This window comes from Mytilus edulis, chromosome 12, assembly GCF_963676685.1.
Source record: "Mytilus edulis chromosome 12, xbMytEdul2.2, whole genome shotgun sequence".
Lineage (NCBI taxonomy): Eukaryota > Metazoa > Mollusca > Bivalvia > Mytilida > Mytilidae > Mytilus > Mytilus edulis.
Genome location: NC_092355.1, coordinates 34,290,524 through 34,306,867, shown reverse-complemented (window position 1 = coordinate 34,306,867; position 16,344 = coordinate 34,290,524). Strand labels below are relative to the sequence as shown.

At 31.6% G+C, this 16,344-nt stretch overlaps 1 protein-coding gene across 6 annotated transcripts in view; it reads right to left on the bottom strand.

The window, feature by feature from the left end:
* Positions 1-16,344, bottom strand: part of LOC139498343 (trafficking protein particle complex subunit 9-like) — a 302,312-nt gene that overhangs the window by 285,541 nt on the left and 427 nt on the right. For all 6 annotated transcript variants that reach the window (XR_011657898.1, XR_011657900.1, XR_011657897.1 and 3 more), the window contains exons 2-6: positions 10,882-11,685; positions 8,405-8,550; positions 6,918-7,052; positions 3,746-3,870; positions 2,917-2,985 (exon numbers count right to left, since the gene is read on the bottom strand). Coding sequence is in view for 2 of the 6 variants with exons in the window: in XM_071286721.1 (XP_071142822.1) it covers positions 2,917-2,985; positions 3,746-3,870; positions 6,918-7,052; positions 8,405-8,550; positions 10,882-11,660 (1,254 nt within the window). In the remaining 4 variants the exon portion in view is untranslated. The remainder of the gene's footprint in view (positions 1-2,916; positions 2,986-3,745; positions 3,871-6,917; positions 7,053-8,404; positions 8,551-10,881; positions 11,686-16,344) is intronic.

The following is a 16,344-nucleotide window of genomic DNA, read 5'->3' as shown; positions in this document are numbered from 1 at the left end:
AATATAAGTTCAATCATTTCCATCGTGAATTATTTAGCTGTCACCCTTTTTATTACCTATTTAGTTTACCTTTTTTTTTTCACTCCCAAAAATTAAATTGGTGATTAGAAAAAACAACTCTTATTTCCTAATTACATTATACTACAAGGGAAGATTTTTTTTTCTGCTTTCACATTTAAAAGAATCTACCATACTTTTAAAAAAAGTTTTTCTTCGTTAAATAAATTTTTCAAATTCAAAACAATATCAAATCAAGAAAATGTTTCCAAAAGACACCATGCCTTGCATGTATATATGGAAGTGTTTAACGACCTTGACTGGCTATACAGCCCTCGCACAGTCGATGCCTTGCATGTACTATTACATTTCAATGTTAAAGAAGATTAGTTGCCTTTTTTTCAGGTCGTCTATTCTGAGTATGTTGCAAAAAACAATTTGGTGTCAGGGTATTTTACAAGAAGCATTCAATATACAACATAAATTTCTTAATCTTGAAATTTAAAGATTAAAATATAATAAAATAATGTGTTGCATTTAAAATTTTCAGAAAAAAAAATCCTTTTAATTCAAGGGCAGATAATTATACTGAATTTGATAGGACCATTTTAGTTTTGAGGAATTTTCAAGAAATGAAGGTCTGTAAATTATTTTTTTTCTATTTAATAGATTTATTTATGAAAAGTAATTCTCTCATTCAGGAAAACAGATTTTACATAAAAGAAAGAAAGATCATCTTCTGAATATCTTTTTTTCTGATACTTTTTTGTTCAATTTTATCTTAAAAGATATTATCAGCATTTATTAAAAACAATTTCCTGTTTATCTTTAGGAAAATATTTAAAACACTTCTAATAGTATTTAAGTTTAGTCAAGAATGTCATTAAAATTACTAAAAATTTGCAAAAATGGAATATATTAACCATATATTGGTATCTTTAATTAAAAAATGTTCTTTCATACATAAAATACTATAGTGTTTTCAAAAACTTTAGGAATTAATCAACTTATTATTGTTATAGTGTAAATTTTAGTAAAGATTAATGTAATTTTAGAAAATGGAATTTGGTACTACCTTTTCATTTTTTTATTCAGACAGTTTTGATTTTACAAAAATGTACTAGTTTATTTCATTTCAAAGAAAAACAAATTATTTATTTTATAGTGTCTATGTTAGATATCACCTGGTACAATCCAATATCTTTTTAGTACAATTCTGGATATCTTAATTTCTACCAGTAGATAGCAGAATTCTGATTTGCACAGGATTTTAATAAATATAAAGCAGAATTCCAATTTCTACTTGTAAACATTGGAAATTTTATCTGTACCAGGAGGTTTTGGATCCTTTTGAATTCCTATTTGTACAGTAACTGTACTTTATTTCAATTTCATATGAACACAGCTTCATCATGTCCATTGAGACACTTTGTTAAAAAAAAAATTTAATATTAATTTTATCACCATTTTTTTTTATTCTGGGAAAATATTCAATTATTATGCTGTTTTGACTTAATTTAAAAAAATAAATCTTCATTTTCAATTGTTTACCAAATGGGTAAATATTTACACTAATGGAAATATACAAATAAATAATAGTCTTATTGATTGTTATGTAACACAACAGAAAAAGGAGGTATTTTTTTTTTCTCAAATCTATAAAAATTGTTCATAAGATAAATATCATACTTCTTTTTCTATAGAATGAAAAATATGATTACAAAATATTTATTTGTATTTACATTTTATTGCAATGTAAAGCCCAACAACAACAAAATCTGTTTATAATTTAACACCTACAGATAAGTAAATCACTGTAAAAACATAGGCACAGGTCCCAAGCTTATATCAACATGATCAAAGACAAAGGTAAACAAGCCATTAACAAAGTCAAGACTAAATGTGTTAATTAGTCAATAATATTATCAATAGAGTGTTCGGAGGATTAAGATTAAGAATGACTCAAATATATTTGTTTATCTTTATCTTTAATATGTTTTTTGTCTTTTGCAATGGTTGAGCTTTATATTACATCAAATTTGATGTTTTGATGCAGTCTGCACCAAAAACTTTTTCAACTACTAATCTAAAGACCAATATTTCAACATTTTTCTTATTGGTCTTAACAAATTTATGCAAAAACTTACTAGTCCAAATAAAATTTTACTAGTACAGCGCATCAGACTAGTGGCTGACCATTTTAAAACATATTAATTTAAACACTTAATTAGACAATATACGTATAGTGTCTTGAAATATGAAATTTATTTGTATGAGGCTAAGAAACGGGAAAATGCGAGGTTTTACCGAATAAATTATAGTTTTAATTATTTAATTTAATTATAGCTTTATCTGTATAGTAAAATAGCTGATTGCAGTATAAAATCATTAAATAATAACTCATAAATGAAAGTAATAAAAATGCCAAATGGAAACTTTTGCAGTAAATATGATGCAAATAAATATCCCCATGTTGAATATTTTTCCTGAAATTATTATTGCAATTTTTCAAAGATGGACAAAAATGTGAGATCAATCATTACCATTACAGGAAAATCTACATACAGATATATGTATCAAATGCCATTTCTAATCATTGCATTACCCAACCTGACAGTCTCCATATTTGCTACAATAAAAATATTGCAATAGTTTCTGAATATTACAGTGCTGTAAATTCAGAAATTATTGCATGCATTTTTTATTGTGATTTTGTAATAAATTTTAGACTTAATAAATGTGATTTTAATATTTACAATTTTGACAAAAATCCTGTTTAATTCATATAAAATATTGTCTATAACTCTGTCACATTTTTCGCTATAATAAAAACCTGGCATTAATTTCTGAATTTATAGTATATATATATACCTATCTTAAATAGGACATTTTTGGTTGAACATGAGTGTCAATACTTACTCTTTGTTGAATAAGGAATCTACAAGCTTTTAAACATGCTTCCAACTCAATTACAGCTGCTAGCTTGAACTACAAAATAACAAAATTTAAAAAGAAGTATTTTTTTTAGAACATGTAAAGTTTACTACTAAAATATTTATCAATATTTTAATACATGCAACATTGGCACAACCAAAAGCTGACTTAAAAAAAATAATAACTATTGTTTTACATTTGAATCAATTTAGATCTCCTTGAGTATATCACTAGCCAAGTAGTCTACACTTCTGTGTTAACATGTTCATAACTATAAATTAGCTGTTGGTAAAAATCTTTTTCTTTTTTTTTGATTCTAAGGATTTTTTACCCTGGAGATAGATAATAGAATTTGCTGTATTTGGCAAAACCTTTTGAATTTTGGGGTCTTATAATTAATGCTCATCAACTTCATATTTTCTTGGGCCTTTTGAACTTTGTTGATTGGAGATAGATAATAGAATTTGCTGTATTTGGCAAAACCTTTTTGAATTTTGGGGTCTTATAATTAATGCTCATCAACTTCATATTTTCTTGGGCCTCTTGAGCTTTGTTGATTCATGTACATGTGTAACTGATACTAGTCTTTTGAAGACAAAAATGTGCCTCTGGTGTACACAATTAAAACCTGGTATTTCTGAATGCTTTATTCATTAGACAGTTGCACCACAACTAAACAGGCTTTTTTCTTCTAAATATGGAACCACACTGTTAAAAAAAGAATTTGTTTACATATCTGTTATATAGAAATACCTTGAAGTTGAAAACTGAAAGAAATAGTTATTAGTTTTATAAATTGTTTGGGACACTTTACCTTGCTATAATTAAGTATGCATTCTCTGTACTTATCAATGATATCTGCAGGATTAAGTGCAGTCTTTGCTACAGGGTCAGCTAATTCCTGTAATCCATTGGTAGTCAAGTTGTGCTTTAAACTTCCTACAAAAAAGATCCAGGTGACATTCATATTTTATATGATACTGCAAATTCAGATATTATTGCGTGCATTGATTATTGCGATTTTGTCATTTAAGTCTAAAATGCGAGTTTGCGATATTGTGAAGAATCCTGTGTAATTCATAAAAAACAAGAATGTGTCCATAGTACACGGATGCCCCACTCTCACTTTAATTTTCTATGTTCAGTGGACTGTGAAATTGGGGTCAAAACTTTAATTTGGAATTAAACTTAGAAAGATCATATCATAGGGAACATGTGTTCTTAGTTTCATGTAGATGTGACTTTAACTTCATCAAAAAACTACCTTGACCAAAAACTTTAACCTGAACTTTGCACTTTCATTTTCTATGTTCAGTGGACCATGAAATTGGGGTCAAAACTGTAATTTGGAAGATCATATCATGGGGAACCTGTGTACCAAGTTTCAAGTGGATTGGACTTCAACTTCATCAAAAACTACCTTGACCAAAAACTTTAACCTGAAGTGGGAAGAACGGACGCACGGACAAACGAACGAAAGAACGAAACAAAAGAACGGACGGACGGACGAACAGAGGCACAGACCAGAAAACATAATGCCCCTCTACTATTGTAGGTGGGGCATAAAAATCAAAATTTGAGTTTAAATTATTGTGATTATATTCCTGACACATTTTTAGCAATAATCAAAATATTGCAATAATTTACAATTTACAATAGCATGAGAAGTGTTAAAAGTTTACGGTCAAATGTTCATATTTAAATTTCAGATTGTCCGTCTTTTTGCATGACAGAATAAAAACTCATAGGCCTGAAGTTAACTGTTCAGTATATATAGCATCTATACAAGAGTCAAATTTATCCTTTTCACAGATGATATGGGATATGTTTCTTATGTTTTAACTACAATCCATTACCTTTTCACAAATGTGACCTATCAAATTAAGACTATACCGGATTTGTTATAACATGAGCAACACGATGGATGTCACATGTGGAGCAGGAACTGCTTACCCTTCCAGAGTGCCTGAGCTCACCCCCAGTTTTTGATTGGGTTCAAGTTGCTTAGTCTTTAGTTTTCTATGTTGTGTCTTGTGTTATATTATTTGTTTGTTTGTCTTTTTTTCTTTTTTAGCCATGATGTTGTCAGTTTATTTTTCTATCTTAGAGTTTGACTGTCCCTCTGGTATCTTTCGCCACTCTTTTATTATGCTAGCTGCAGCTAAATCTTATAACCATTTGGTCATATATGTTCAATAATTTGATCTTAACAATATTTTATTATGAATTATACAAGTATATCTTATAAACACATTCACAATTAGGATTAAGAAACAAGCAACACGTGCTTATATTAATATGTCTCCTTACTTTGATAGCTGCAACACTGCAAACAGGCATAAATAACCTAACAAGTAACTTTTCAAAACTTAATACCGATTTGAACATTGTTGAATTTATGAGGCGTTGAAAATGAGATGTTTTAAAATACGGAAATATAAAAAAGAAGTTGTGGTATGATTGCCAATGAGACAACTGTCCACAAGAGACCAAAATGACACAGACATTAACAACTATAGGTCACCGTACGGCCTTCAACAATGAGCAAGGCCCATACCGCATAGTCAGCTATAAAAGGCCCCGATATGACAATGTAAAACAATTCAAACGAGAAAACAAACGACCTTATTTAAATAAAACAAGAGTGCACACGCTGAAATGTCTCGCCTATACTAATCATTGATATTATGTTGATAGTCCTAAGTATAAAGCTAAGCTTTAATACAGCTGTCACATAAACTTAACATTAACCAAGATAACTAAACAAAGACCAATGAACCTTGAAAATGAGGTCAAGGTCAGATGAACCATGCCAGGCAGACATGTACAGCTAACAATGCTTCTATACAACATATATAGTTGACCTATTACTTATAGTTTAAGAAAAATAGACCAAAACACTAAAACTTAACACTGTGCAATGAACCATGAAAATGAGGTCACGGTCAAATAAAACCTGCGCGACTGACATAAAGATCATAAAATATTTCCATACACCAAATATAGATGGCCTATGGCATATAGTATTAGATAAAAAGACCAAAACTCAAAAACTTAACTTTGACCACTGAACCATGAAAATGAGGTCAAGGTCACATGACATCTGCCCGCTAGATAGGTACACCTTACAATCATTCCATACAACAAATATAGTAGACCTATTGCATATAGTATGAGAAAAACAGACCAAAACACAAAAATTTAACTATAACCACTGAACCATGAAAATGAGGTCAAGGTCAGATGACACCTGCCAGTTGGACATGTACACCTTACAGTCCTTCCATACACCGAATATACTAGCCCTATTGCTTGTAGTATCTGAGATATGGACTTGACCACCAAAACTTAACCTTGTTCACTGATCCATGAAATGAGGTTGAGGTCAAGTGAAAACTGTCTGACAGACATGAGGACCTTTCAAGGTACGCACATATCAAATATAGTTATCCTATTACTTATAATAAGAGAGAATTCAACATTACAAAAAATTTGAACTTTTTTTTCAAGTGGTCACTGAACCATGAAAATGAGGTCAAGGACATTGGACATGTGACTGACGGAAACTTCGTAACATGAGGCATCTATATACAAAGTATGAAGCATCGAGGTCTTCCACCTTCTAAAATATAAAGCTTTTAAGAAGTTAGCTAACACCGCCGCCGCCGGATCACTATCCCTATGTCGAGCTTTCTGCAACAAAAGTTGCAGGCTCGACAAAAATGAACGAAAAACAAATGTATGTAACACATAAACAAACGACAACCACTGAATTACAGGCTTCTGACTTGGGACAGGCACATACATAAATAATGTGGTGGGGTTAAACATGTTAGCAGGATCCCAACCCTCCCCTAACCTGGGACAGTAGTACAACAGTACAACATAATGAAAGACTTGTCTCTATCCTGACACACTTTTGGTTGGCGAAGTATTTTTTAGTCACAGTTGTTATTTAAAAAAAAAATGCAAACTAAAGAACACACCTGCCCTGTTTTTAGTTTCCTTCCCCATTGAAGAACCTGGCTTGACAGACATAGATTCCACCCGTCGCAGTGTCTGACTCTTCACTCGTGGATAGACTAGTATTACAGAGGCTGAACACAACCCTTCAAAACAAGCTGAAAATATAAGCAAATAATTAGTATTTAACCTTAGTTTACAGAAATTCTCTCAAACAAAGAATTTCCAGAACATTTGGGAAATTCTAATTGACATCTGATATCAATTGGGTCATGATTTTTTTCCCGAATTTGCAGTATAAAATTCTGACAAATTTATTTTGTGCATTGAATTCAACATTTTGTCAAAGTCATGTATCAAATATATCAAATCTACAGAGATATGTCATGCTCACACCTTATTTTGATTTATATACATGTATATGCAAATGTTGAATCTAAATAACTATACTAATAAACATGTAAGTTATGCAAATATTCAAATAATTTTAAAGTTAATGAACCATGACTGAAGGTACAGGGTTAAACAATCTCCATAGAAATCAGATTTGTCCATGCTGATACAACTGCATACCAAATACCATTGACTTTTCATGTCAGAGATTTCCTTTTAAACAAACCTAAACACAAACATTAACTTTGTACTACGAAACATGGTGAACGTTTCAAAGTCAAGGAACTATAACAAGGTGGGATCATATAAAGATGTGATTTTTTGTGTGGCACTGGGTTGCTGTCTGACTGAGTTATATCTCATATCTCCTTATATACCATGTATAATAATGGCTTTTCTATAATGTCATAAAGTTCTACTTTCATTTTGATGTAAAGACTCTTGACATTTATATAAGTACTCTCTTCAGTTATTAGTATCTAAATTCAATATTCAAATGATGTTAGTATTAAGTTTATAGATCATAATCACATTAAAAGTTTAAATTTCAGTAAAGATTATGGCCTTACTTGACTTCCTCATTTGAAGTTTAAACCATATTCATATAATCATGATAATCATGGTTATCATTCCATCAACAAAATAAATATATATCTAATTACATTTTGTGTTTTTAGGTTTATAATAAGAATCTATGTAAATTCAAATTATCATATAAAGAAGAGTAAGACATCATAAATTTTGTACATTGGAGCCACTTTAATCAAGAAATACTAAAATAAAGAAATTGAAAGCCAAGGATGTACAAGTATAGTACTTTTTAAATGTGAGGAGGTAAGAAGCAATATGAACGTAAATGAGACATTCATGTTCCCAAACTGCTTATATCCACTTTATTCTTACTTTGATGGATAGTTTTCTCAATGGAAATTCTACCACACTCTCCCTACTTTAATACAAAAAGAAAACCCAAATCCATCATACATGTCATAGGTCAACTTTGCCTGTGGGAGTGGGAACTTTGCTTCCTTTTAAATAATTTCTGAATTTATAAATAGAGAATTTGTTTAAATGTGTAAAGCCTTGCTTCATAATGTATTAATCTATTTTAACTTACCACCAATCCACAGCCAATCATTCACTGGTTTCAGGATATCAATAGCAGTCTCATAATGTAGAATAGCCTCCCCTGATATACCTGCTTGTAAACATAGGTCTGCTAAATGTTTACGTAGACGACCCTGGCATTTCTTTCTAAATGATCTGTAAAATATGAAAGTAATTTCATATAAGAATCTCTGCAAAAAATATCTAACAAATCATATATAAATTACTATATCTGTGTATCTTGTGGGTAGTTAAATTCATTAGTATTTAGTATTTAAAGGGGAGGTAACTTACTTTGAATCAGTATTTTAAGGGGATATTACTAACTTTTTAATAGTATTTTTAACATGTTTAAGGGAAATATACTGACTTTGAATAGTATATTAAGGGGAGATAATTACTTACTTTGAATAAATATTTTGAGGGGGGACAACTTAATTTATATCAGTCTATTAACAGTCAGGGGTGGTACTTAAACAAGTGATTTTAAAATCACTTCTTTGAGTGATCCTGGCTGTGAAATATTTAAAATTTTCGCACAGACTTTTCAAAATCACTGAAACAAGTAATTTGAGAAGTTAAAATCTAATCACTTCAATAAGTGTTTATAACATTTTTGGGATATTTTTCCCTCAAGCTTGATTTTTTTATTGGTAACAAGACCAGAATTCCATTGAAAAAACATCTATGTACATGCAGAAATTGTCATTGGCTTGATAAGCCTACCAGTTTTTACAGTTTATTTGAATATGCAAAAACTGGAATAAATTGTAGATCAGGACATAACCTTAGAATAAATCATTCTAATTCTAAAGAAAACCAATCAGGTCACCTAATATTGTTGACCTTTGTCTGATAGTAAGAGTAGTTAATGAATATTTGATTACAGAACAATTCCCAAGGGTACTTTTAAAAGCTTTAGCGCACTAACTTTCTGCCCAAGCGCACTGGTGAAATTGATATCCAAAGATAAAGGGATAATTGATTTATGAAGGAAAATTATAGAAAAGTTTGTGAAAATATGGAAAATCAATGAAATTAGCATTTGAAGATCAAAGAAAACACCAAAATCACTCAAATAGGTGATTACTGAATATAAAAAATCACTGTAATAGGTGATAATGAAATCACTTGTTTAAGTAGCACCCCTGACTGATTAAGGGGAGATAACTTTCTTTGAAACAGTGTCTTGAGCATTTGAGAGGAGGAGAATCTTAAGGGAGATAACTAAGTTTGTATCAGTATCTTGAGAGATGTCTGATGATATTAACGCATCTTAAGGGGAGATAACTTACTTTGTATCAGTATCTTGAGGAGAGATGTCTGATGATATTAACGCATCTTAAGGGGAGATTTAACTTACTTTGTATCAGTATCTTGAGGAGAGATGTCTGATGATATTAACACATCTTAAGGGGAGATAACTTACTTTGTATCAGTATCTTGAGGAGAGATGTCTTATGATGTTAACACATCTTAAGGGGAGATAACTTACTTTGTATCAGTATCTTGAGGGGAGATGTCTGATGATATTAACGCATCTTAAGGGGAGATAACTTACTTTGTATCAGTATCTTGAGGAGAGATGTCTTATGATGTTAACACATCTTAAGGGGAGATAACTTACTTTGTATCAGTATCTTGAGGGGAGATGTCTGATGATATTAACGCATCTTAAGGGGAGATAACTTACTTTGTATCAGTATCTTGAGGAGAGATGTCTGATGATATTAACGCATCTTAAGGGGAGATAATTTACTTTGTATCAGTATCTTGAGGGGAGATGTCTGATGATATTAACGCATCTTAAGGGGAGATAACTTACTTTGTATCAGTATCTTGAGGAGAGATGTCTGATGATATTAACGCATCTTAAGGGGAGATAACTTACTTTGTATCAGTATCTTGAGGAGAGATGTCTGATGATATTAACACATCTTAAGGGGAGATAACTTACTTTGTATCAGTATCTTGAGGAGAGATGTCTGATGATATTAACGCATCTTAAGGGGAGATAATTTACTTTGTATCAGTATCTTGAGGGGAGATGTCTGATGATATTAACGCATCTTAAGGGGAGATAACTTACTTTGTATCAGTATCTTGAGGAGAGATGTCTTATGATGTTAACGCATCTTAAGGGGAGATAACTTACTTTGTATCAGTATCTTGAGGAGAGATGTCTGATGATATTAACGCATCTTAAGGGGAGATAACTTACTTTGTATCAGTATCTTGAGGAGAGATGTCTGATGATATTAACACATCTTAAGGGGAGATAACTTACTTTGTATCAGTATCTTGAGGAGAGATGTCTGATGATATTAACGCATCTTAAGGGGAGATAATTTACTTTGTATCGGTATCTTGAGGAGAGATGTCTGATGATATATTAACACATCTTAAGGGGAGATAATTTACTTTGTATCGGTATCTTGAGGAGAGATGTCTGATGATATTAACACATCTTAAGGGGAGATAACTTACTTTGTATCAGTATCCAGACCGACGTAGTCTTTTTTCTCAAATGGAGCACAAATAAGCTGCATTCTATCAGCTCTTTCAAATGACCTGTCCAAACGCTTCCCATCCAAAACAAAAAATATGGAAGAAATGAATTCCTTTAATTTCTCTTCTAAATCTGGACATTCATCAATGCAGGGGAAGAAAACGACTTCAGCTCCAGTACTTTCTTTGGTTAAACTATTACTATGTGGTCTGCCACTTATTTCTGGATCATTTTGAATCTTATTGTCTTTGGTAGAGTCTACTTCACCACAAACTTCTGTAGGACTGAGATCAGAAGTTACTCCACTATCTTCACTATGCACAGGTGAAGTTTTACCACTTTTTAAAAATTTTCTTTTATCTTCTTCCGACAAAGGAGAACCATCACGGTTCATTCCAAAAATAATCAATCTTGAATTAAACAGAGTATCTGAATATTCCTCCTTTACTTTTTTGTAACAGTCAAATAAATCTTCAAATTCTTGAATATTTGAGCATTCTCCGACTGAAACAAGTCCAAGAACTTTTCTATGAGCTTGAAAATCACCCCATTCATTATTTTCTTTGGGGTAAAACCTTTTGTACCTAACCCATGCTTTTCTTTTTTGTCCTGGTATCCCGATACAATTACATTTGTGTATCCTTTCCCAAGCTCTGTTAAATGTCTTATTATTAAGTAAGGTACCAGTCTGGTTAACCAGTACCAGTAAACTTTGATGATCTTCTGCTAGTTGACCATAATCAATGATGAGACTCATGTTGAAAATCAAGGGGTCATCTTATCTAAAACAAAGAAAATTCATCATCAGTTAAAAGTTACATATCAAAATTTCATCTATCATGAAAAAAAAATAACTCATTAACAAGAATGTGTCCCCAGTACATGGATGCCCCATCCGCACTATCATTTTCTATGTTCAGTGGACCGTGAAAATGGGGTTAAATCTCTAATTTGGAATTAAAATTAGAAAGATCATATCATACAGAACATATGTACTAAGTTTCAAGTTGATTAGACTTCAACTTCATCAAAAACTACCTCGACCAAAAACTTTAACCTGAAGCGGGACAGACGGACGAACGAACAGACGAACGGACGGACGAACGGACGCACAGACCAGAAAACATAATGCCCATAAATGGGGCATAAAAATAATCTGTAATTTCACAGACACATCATGTGTAAACATGGTAAATGTACATGTTAATTATGAATAAATATGTAAGGCCACACCAAATTAATTTCTTGTTCTACGGATTTTTGGACTCCAAAATTTGGGGCGAGCGAGCGATTTGAAAATTTTAATAAAAAAATATTTAATTTGCAAATTTTTGAGGCGAAGCTTGAAAAGTAAAGGCGAGCGATTATATTTTTTTTTTGTAAACATAAAATAGTAGGTTTTGACAATAATAAAACTTGATTTATAACTTGTACTTTGACATTTCTTTAATTTCTGAAGTATTTTTTCCCTGTTCACCAAGAAATAATTTAATCTGGTTTATGTATGTGTGACTGACAATGAGACAATTCTCAATCCAAGTCATAATCAGTTTGGGGGCAACCCCTTAATGTTATAAATATCCCTTTTACATGTTTTATGAGGGATCAATATAAGTTATAATATATTTGTTTGTACAAAAGGGCTCATATTTTCTAAAAGAACTATATATCTATCTAGTATTAAATGGTCAAAATATGTCCAAGAATTTTGTAATATTCCTGGACTATAACCATGTTAAATTAACACATTTACCTTAACAGTTTAATATTATTCAAAATAAGTGGACCCCTCTTTTAGAAAAAGTTGTTTAAAATATGATGTAAGGCAGCAACCACTTGATTTTCTGGGGGGGGGGGGGGCTATGTTTTTTTTTCTGTGCAAACTTTTTTTTTCGCCTTGGGCGAAGAACAATCTATTTTTTTAGCGACAAACCGAAAACAATTTTTTTCTTTCAATTTTAGCATTACATATAGTGGGAGCTGAGGGTGGAACAAACAATTTTTTTTTCTCAGGGTCCAAAACAAATTATTTTTTTCACCAAAACCTGGAAACAAACTTTTTTTTCCAAAAAAAAACCATAGCCCCCCCCAGAAAATCAAATGGTTGCTGCCTAACTCTCCTCTTTTTGAGTACCAAATTTTAAGTTTTTCAAAAGCTTTGTATAGAAGAACTATACAAATCCTTGGTATTTCTATTTTCTTTTCTACATCAGTAAAATGACCCCTTGTCTGAGGGAGGGTTGTTCTCAACCTGACAATAATAAACACAGGTCAAAGTACGCCTTTTACACAGGGCTTTGATACAGACCAAACAGCAAGCTATAAAGGATCCCAAAATTATTAGCGTACACAATTCGAACAGGAAAACCAACGATCTAATTTATATATCCAAACGGGAAAATACCAATGAACAACATCAACAAACGATAACTGCTGAACGACAGGCCCCTGAATCAATCAGGACAGGTGCATAAACATGCAGCGGCTATAGATAGTTTTGTTTTGCCAGCATACAATATAATTGCAGTTGAAGGCAAATCCTTCAGAAGTTCTTTGTACTTTATTCTAACAACGAACATGTTTTGATAGGGAATATAAGTAAGGGGGAAAGAAACCAATGTTGATATCTTTTTATAATATTTACAAAAAAAACGGTGAGGGAAATAGACATGATTACATTTCCGGATGCGGGAAGCGGGAATATAAAAAAAATAAAAAAATTCTGTTTTGAAAAAAATAGGTGCGGGCGGGTCCGTCGAACAAGGAATCAAATTGATGTGGCCTAACATCCATTTTTTTAAACTATAGTTCAATTTACTTAGTTCATGCCATACATTGGCATGATTGCCATAGCTTGTTTTTGATGAGGCAGGGATTGGATACTACAATTTTTTCTCATACTGCTTTTACACATTGAATCATGATTATACTTTAGACCATGCACACAAATCATGTAAATCATGTTGATGATAAATTGACCGAGATAAACTAGCACAATTTGTAATAATTATAAACAAGGAATTTAAAAAAAATTTAGCCATTTCTTGGTAAATTGATAGTCCCTTTTGAATCAATAATTGTTCTATACCATACAGTCAGCATGGTCAGGGGTTATATTTCTAATAATATTTGCCTATTTTTCTTACATTAAAAAGTCGGAATTATCTCCCCTTACATTGTATCTTTCTTCTGTCCTTAGATAACTTGACATGTATAATAATTTTTGTGCATGACCACTGAAATTCTTAAGTTATTTGATTGGTCAATTTATGTCTTAATTTGAATTTGGAGTTTTATATCCTAAGAACTGTTATTTATATATATTTAATGTGTTTTCTTTAATTTAGTATTTTTACCACAAATCAGGCAGTTGTTTTCATAACTTGATTTTTCAAAATTTTGTCATCTCTGTTCCTCTTTATAGCTTGATCATGTTGTCAAACAGTGACCTATTATTATTAACATATAAATCATTTGAACACTGGAGGATGGTAATGTTTTACATGTTTTATTCATGGCAATCATACCAAATTTCATAATTTTAAATGATGAGGCCAAATAAAATAGTATGTGTGGTTCCAGTTACATCTGAAAAAAAGTTAGGGTAGGTCATGTAGGTAGGTAGGGATTATTTTTATTTTATGGTGTTTTTTTTTACATTGAGTCTATGGAAGCATCATTCTGACTTTAACAGTGCTTAATGAAAAATGACAATAAAATCTTTCGGGTACATGTAGGCTAATTTCAAGACGAAAAAGTAGGGAGGGTAGGGTCACTGGAACCACACATATATTTTTATTTGGCCTGATCTGTTGGAAAAGAGTCTGACCTCTATCCATGATATCACTGAGAATGCATCAGAGTGGTATCACCTCTGAACAACTAACTCATTTTTGTAACTCAAAATATGTGTGCCACCTCCCCTTTGCACATTCACCTCTTTTTCAAAACTGATCCATAGGCTAATACGTACAGACAGGTCCTCATTTTATAAATTATCTTTAACAATTTTCTCCTTGCGCAATACAATATATATATGTTTACCCCAAAATCCCCTCTGAATTCGTTTGTTAAAGGAAAGATCTTACATCATGTATACATACATGTATCTTTATGAATATACCCCATTTCCATTCTCAATTTTATGTACCTGCCAACTTTTCAAAATGTTCATGGGTGTTTTACGTGCAAGATGGCTCTTACCGTCTTAAAAAAACTTCAAGGGGATCTTCAAATGTACATGTATCTTATTGTTGTTTTTTGGCTTATTCATACTTTTTAAAGCATTGTAAAATTAACTGTTTTGTTTAAAATTTTGGACAAAATTGCTCTTTTAAAATATCTATTTGGGAGCTTTCATCGGAGAAATCCAATGCAAATAGTGACAGTTGGCAGGTATGATCTTAATGGAAAACAGAATAAAGGATTGCATCCTATCAATATTAAGGAAGCTGGCTTGTCATGTTTTAGATTTTTTGTCAGATTTTCAGAATCCTCTGGTTTTATCCATTTGAATGCCTTGAAAAAATTTGCCAGGTGACCCCCATTTTTCTTTTTGTAAATCTTTTACATGTATAATCATTGATAATGATAAGCCATCTGTTAAATTCTTATAAAATTTTAATTACTTTTTAACAATTTTTGAGAACTTCAACTTGTCAATGATAAAGCTATGAAAAGTCAAGAGAGAATATTTTCCCGCCAAAATTTCAATGGCTTATATTTTGAAAACAAGCACGGTGACCTATGTATTTTTTTTGCTCTTTGGATTCCTTTATTAATCCCCTATCTATACATGCTATACATTTGCTATATAAACTAGTGTTTTGAAAAGTTAATTACTCAAAGAACAACTTGTATTTACACAGACCTGCGTTAAACTTGTAGATTTATGAAAGGTACCACATCTGAGGTCAGCAGATATATGCATGATAATGAAACGGAACAGGTATATTAATAAAGATACTGAGCAGTTACATACATAGGTATAGGTATATGAGTATTCATAAAGATACAGAGCAGGTTCATTCATAAAGATATGGAGCAGGTTTATTCATAGATACATAGCAGGTATCTGCATAAAGATATGGAGCAGTTATAATCATAAAGATATGGACTGGAGCAGGTATGTTTATAAAGATACAGAACAGTTATATACATAGGCAAAGAGTAAACAGAAAAATACAGAGCAGGTTCACATGGTATATTCATAGGGGGGTCTCATTGGGGGGTTCTGATCCCGGATCCCACTTACTGTTTTGTCAGATTCCTGTATCCCACTTACACTATGTACGTAAGCAATTCTCATTTTTTTTGCAATTTCCCTTGTCCCGCTAAACTTCATTTCCAGTTTTCACACACAATAATTTGACTTTCGCGAGTCATGCTTACAAAATATCGGCAATACCGTGTCACGCTTAGACCCCAATGAGACCCATATG